This window comes from Cherax quadricarinatus, chromosome 63 (assembly GCF_038502225.1).
Source record: "Cherax quadricarinatus isolate ZL_2023a chromosome 63, ASM3850222v1, whole genome shotgun sequence".
Taxonomy (NCBI): domain Eukaryota; kingdom Metazoa; phylum Arthropoda; class Malacostraca; order Decapoda; family Parastacidae; genus Cherax; species Cherax quadricarinatus.
The window spans coordinates 18855175-18861174 of record NC_091354.1 but is presented as its reverse complement, the minus strand read 5'-3'; the positions used below and the strand labels follow the sequence as shown (position 1 = coordinate 18861174).

At 42.6% G+C, this 6000-nt stretch overlaps 1 protein-coding gene across 2 annotated transcripts in view; it reads left to right on the top strand.

The window, feature by feature from the left end:
- The first annotated feature begins 5330 nt into the window (after positions 1-5330).
- Positions 5331-6000, top strand: part of LOC128698177 (bifunctional purine biosynthesis protein ATIC) — a 50585-nt gene continuing 49915 nt past the window's right edge. For both annotated transcript variants that reach the window (XR_011393769.1, XM_070098677.1), the window contains exon 1: positions 5331-5489. Coding sequence is in view for 1 of the 2 variants with exons in the window: in XM_070098677.1 (XP_069954778.1) it covers positions 5468-5489 (22 nt within the window). In the remaining variant the exon portion in view is untranslated. The remainder of the gene's footprint in view (positions 5490-6000) is intronic.

The following is a 6000-nucleotide window of genomic DNA, read 5'->3' as shown; positions in this document are numbered from 1 at the left end:
TGATCTGATAAGAAATGTCACCATATCAAAAACAATGTACTCAGATCACAACATTATTGAGGTTCAGACATGTATGCGTGGAGCCCCAGACCGACATAATGAGATTAGTCACGAGGGAGCATTCACCAAATTCAGCTTCAATAACAAAAACATAAAGTGGGACCAAGTAAACCAAGTTCTAACCTATATAAGCTGGGAACATATACTAAACAACACAGACCCCAACTTATGCCTAGAACAGATTAACTTGGTGGCTATCGATGTATGCACAAGGCTTATTCCTCTAAGAAAAAGGAGGAGTAGATGTAAAACAGAAAGAGACAGGCGCTCCCTTTACAGGCGACGGAAAAGAATAACAGAGCGGCTAAAAGAGGTCAATATATCTGAAATGCGTAGGGAGACACTGGTCAGAGAAATAGCAAGCATCGAACTTAAGCTAAAGGAATCTTATAGGAGTCAGGAATCGCGGGAAGAACTAAAAGCCATAAATGAAATCGAAAGAAACCCAAAGTATTTCTTCTCCTATGCCAAATCAAAGTCGAGAACAACGTCCAGTATTGGGCCCCTACTTAAACAAGATGAGTCCTACACAGATGACAGCAAGGAAATGAGTGAGCTACTCAAGTCCCAATATGACTCAGTTTTTAGCAAGCCGCTAACCAGACTGAGAGTCGAAGATCAAAATTAATTTTTTATGAGAGAGCCACAGAATTTGGTTAACACAAGCCTATCCGATGTTATCCTGACGCCAAATGACTTCGAACAGGCGATAAATGACATGCCCATGCACTCTGCCCCAGGGCCATACTCATGGAACTCCGTGTTCATCGAGAACTGCAAGAAGTCCCTATCACGAGCCTTTACCATCCTATGGAGAGGGAGCATGGACACGGGGGTCGTCCCACAGTTACTAAAAACAACAGACATAGCCCCACTCCACAAAGGGGGCAGTAAAGCAACAGCAAAGAACTACAGACTGATAGCACTAACATCCCATATCATAAAAATCTTTGAAAGGGTCCTAAGAAGCAAGATCACCACCCATCTAGAAACCCATCAGTTACACAACCCAGGGCAACATGGGTTTAGAACAGGTCGCTCCTGTCTGTCTCAACTATTGGATCACTACGACAAGGTCCTAAATGCACTAGAAGACAAAAAGAATGCAGATGTAATATATACAGACTTTGCAAAAGCCTTCGACAAGTGTGACCATGGCGTAATAGCGCACAAAATGCGTGCTAAAGGAATAACAGGAAAAGTCGGTCGATGGATCCATAATTTCCTCACTAACAGAGAACAGAGAGTATTAGTGAACAGAGTAAAGTCCGAGGCAGCTACGGTGAAAAGCTCTGTTCCACTAGGCACAGTACTCACTCCCATCTTGTTCCTCATCCTCATATCTGACATAGACAAGGATGTCAGCCACAGCACCGTGTCTTCCTTTGCAGATGACACCCGAATCTGCATGACAGTGTCTTCCATTGCAGACACTGCAAGGCTCCAGGCGGACATCAACCGAATCTTTCAGTGGGCTGCAGAAAACAATATGAAGTTTAATGATGAGAAATTTCAATTACTCAGATATGGTAAACACGAGGAAATTAAATCTTCATCAGAGTACAAAACAAATTCTGGCCACAAAATAGAGCGAAACACCAACGTCAAAGACCTGGGAGTGATCATGTCGGAGGATCTCACCTTCAAGGACCATAACAGTGTATCAATCGCATCTGCTAGAAAAATGACAGGATGGATAATGAGAACCTTCAAAACTAGGGAGGCCAAGCCCATGATGACACTCTTCATGTCACTTGTTCTATCTAGGCTGGAATATTGCTTCACACTAACAGCACCTTTCAAGGCAGGTGAAATTGCTGACCTAGAAAATGTACAGAGAACTTTCACGGCGCGCATAACGGAGATAAAACACCTCAATTACTGGGAGCGCTTGAGGTTCCTAAACCTGTATTCCCTGGAACGCAGGCGGGAGAGATACATGATTATATACACCTGGAAAATCCTAGAGGGACTAGTACCGAACTTGCACACGAAAATTACTCACTACGAAAGCGAAAGACTTGGCAGACGATGCAACATCCCCCCAATGAAAAGCAGGGGTGTCACTAGCACGTTAAGAGACCATACAATAAATGTCAGGGGCCAGAGACTGTTCAACTGCCTCCCATCATACATAAGGGGGATTACCAACAGACCCCTGGCAGTCTTCAAGCTGGCACTGGACAAGCACCTAAAGTCGGTTCCTGACCAGCCGGACTGTGGCTCGTACGTTGGTTTGCGTGCAGCCAGCAGTAACAGCCTGGTTGATCAGGCTCTGATCCACCAGGAGGCCTGGTCACAGACCGGGCCGCGGGGGCGTTGACCCCCGGAACTCTCTCCAGGTAAACATTCAGTCGAATGGAGTATTCTGTTAGGTAGTGTATTTAAAAAATAACAAAGTTAGATTGGGTCTTAGGTGCTATCATGCATTGCACCATATGCGTAGAGAACCTAGGATAACCCAAAAAGGTCAGTGACTTAATTCCAACACTAGCTACATGAATGTTAACTATACACGAAATCATTCTCCTTCCCTTTCTGTAACGAACCTTATCCCTGAGAATGGGTAATCACGTTGTAATATTATGACCCACCCATTGGCTTAGCGACCATGGAATACCGGTTACAGATCTCCACCTTAATTAAACATAAACTCACATCTGCTATTCAGTTGTGCAAATAAAGCCATAAAAAAGAAGAACTTGTAATGCAAATCCTAGACACGCTGATACGTAGTAGTACCAAACTTACTTTTTGCTTTCTTTAAGCTAATGGCACAATTATTGCTTAGTTTACTTGCCTTATTAATCTCAAGTTAATTTTAAGTTTGCCCTAAATGCTCTGCATATAAAAGGGCTTTGCTTTTGGCATGTACACCCAACTATTATATTTCTTTGTATATACATGTATCATGTCAAAATAAATATTATTATTATTTATGCATTCATAATTAGAAAAGTAGACGAAACTTGTGATAAATCCAGCATTGGGTTGAAGGTCACCACAACCACGTGGATAGTGACTGACTGTCACCTCTACTGTTCGAATGTGTCGCCTCGACTTTATCACACCTCCCAGCGAGCTGCCTTCATATTAGCGAGGATCTGGGCACTTACATGAAAGCTGTATTACATCCGCTTATTTTAAAATTGTGTTGTTTCGTATTGTCGCCTCCTTCCTTGGATTGAACTATTACTATTTCTACTACTACTACTACTACTACTACTACTACTACTACTACTACTACTACTACTACTACTACTACCACTATTACTAAAGATTATTATTATTATTATTAATTTATTATTATTATTATTATTATTATTATTATTATTATTATTAAATTTTGCTACTGGCTCACAGCAGTGTAGGGTGTACGTACATAATAATAATAATATCTTTATTTCTACAAGTACATGTACAAGGCAGGTGAAATTGCTGACCTAGAAAATGTACAGAGAACCTTCACGGCGCGCATAACGGAGATAAAACACCTCAATTACTGGGAGCGCTTGAGGTTCCTAAACCTGTATTCCCTGGAACGCAGGCAGGAGAGATACATGATTATATTCACCTGGAAAATCCTAGAGGGACTAGTACCGAACTTGCACACGAAAATCACTCACTACGAAAGCAAAAGACTTGGCAGACGATGCAACATCCCCCCAATGAAAAGCAGGGGTATCACTAGCACGTTAAGAGACCATACAATAAGTGTCAGGGGCCCGAGACTGTTCAACTGCCTCCCAGCATACATAAGGGGGATTACCAACAGACCCCTGGCAGTCTTCAAGCTGGCACTGGACAAGCACCTAAAGTCGGTTCCTGACCAGCCGGGCTGTGGCTCGTACGTTGGTTTGCGTGCAGCCAGCAGCAACAGCCTGGTTGATCAGGCTCTGATCCACCAGGAGGCCTGGTCACAGACCGGGCCGCGGGGGCGTTGACCCCGGAACTCTCTCCAGGTAAACAAGGTATACAGGTCTAGTTAACATCAATGACATACGTACTACTATATAGAAAGTCCCTTGTTATGCTGAGCATTTAGGGCAAATTAGGTCAGTTTTGTCCCAGGATGCGACCCACACCAGTCGACTAACACCCAGGTACCCATTTTACTGATGGGTGAACATAGACAACAGGTGTCTTAAGGAAACACCGGAGATTCGATATCTGGACCTCAGTGTGTGAGCTGAGTGCGTGCGCTAGCCATCCAGCTAATCATAATCACTCATAACCGATAGTTACAGTAGTCACGAGATAAGGCTGTGATAGTTACTGTAGTCACGAGACAAGGCTGTGATAGTTACAGTAGTCACGAGACAAGGCTGTGATAGTTACTGTAGTCACGAGACAAGGCTGTGATAGTTACTGTAGTCACGAGACAAGGCTGCGATACTGTAGTCACGAGACAAGGCTGTGATACTGTAGTCACGAGACAAGGCTGTGATAGTTACAGTAGTCACGAGACAAGGCTGTGATAGTTACTGTAGTCACGAGACAAGGCTGTGATAATTACAGTAGTCACGAGACAAGGCTGTGATAGTTACTGTAGTCACGAGACAAGGCTGTGATACTGTAGTCACGAGACAAGGCTGTGATAGTTACTGTAGTCACGAGACAAGGCTGTGATAGTTACAGTAGTCACGAGACAAGGCTGTGATAGTTACTGTAGTCACGAGACAAGGCTGTGATAGTTACAGTAGTCACGAGACAAGGCTGTGATAGTTACTGTAGTCACGAGACAAGGCTGTGATAGTTACTGTAGTCATGAGACAAGGCTGTGATAGTTACAGTAGTCACGAGACAAGGCTGTGATAGTTACAGTAGTCACGAGACAAGGCTGTGATAGTTACTATAGTCACGAGACAAGGCTGTGATAGTTACAGTAGTCACGAGACAAGGCTGTGATAGTTACTATAGTCACGAGACAAGGCTGTGATAGTTACAGTAGTTAAGAGATGAGACAGTTACATTAATCAAGAGACAAGGCTGTGATAGTTACAGTAGTTAAGAGATAAGACAGTTACAGTAATCAAGAGACAAGGCTGTGATAGTTACAGTAGTTAAGAGATAAGACAGTTACAGTAATCAAGAGACAAGGCTGTGATAGTTACAGTAGTTAAGAGATAAGACAGTTACAGTAATCAAGAGACAAGGCTGTGATAGTTACAGTAGTTAAGAGATGAGACAGCTGTAGTAATCAGGAGACAAGGCTATGATAATATTTGTGTATACCTGAATAAACTTACTTACTTATAATTACCGTAGTCAGGAGACAAGACAATCGGACACTGGGTGGTAGTAACCAAGCTGGTAAGCAGGGCTGCTCCAGACTCAGTTGGATCAAATTTCTTGTTTGGGTTGCCCGTGCAAGTGTCAGCAATATTCATCTAGCTTCCACCACAATATGTCATCACCTGCTAAACTTGGTGGGTCTTAAGTTTTTGGTGTTCACTTCTTTATGTATATAATAAAGTGCATCTTACATGTTCATGGTGGACTGTGTTGGCGTTCCCTAGGCGAGTGTTAGGGACTTGCGATGGAATTTTTTTTCTTGTGGTTTAAATAAGGTGTGTCAGGTCTTCCAATATTAACTTAGGAGTTAACGATCTAGTAATATTCACTACAAATAATGAAGTGTAAATAAGTCAAGGACCCCAATGAATAAAAGTCGCTAAATTTTTTGGGTTATTCTAGGCAGTTTACACTGATAATTGGGCTTGCGTACTTGTGCCTACATAAATGTTTTACTTCATGGAAGGATGCGCCTCGGCGGAAGTCAGTCATTTTATATTTAACGCTACATACAACATATGTGAAGTGTTATTATGGAAGATATTAGCGAAAGAAAATTTTATTTTACCACAGGCGGCACGTCAGAGCCATCAACGCTTAGTATTGTATCTTGGCCAGTCACAGTAATGTAAACAAACACGCAGC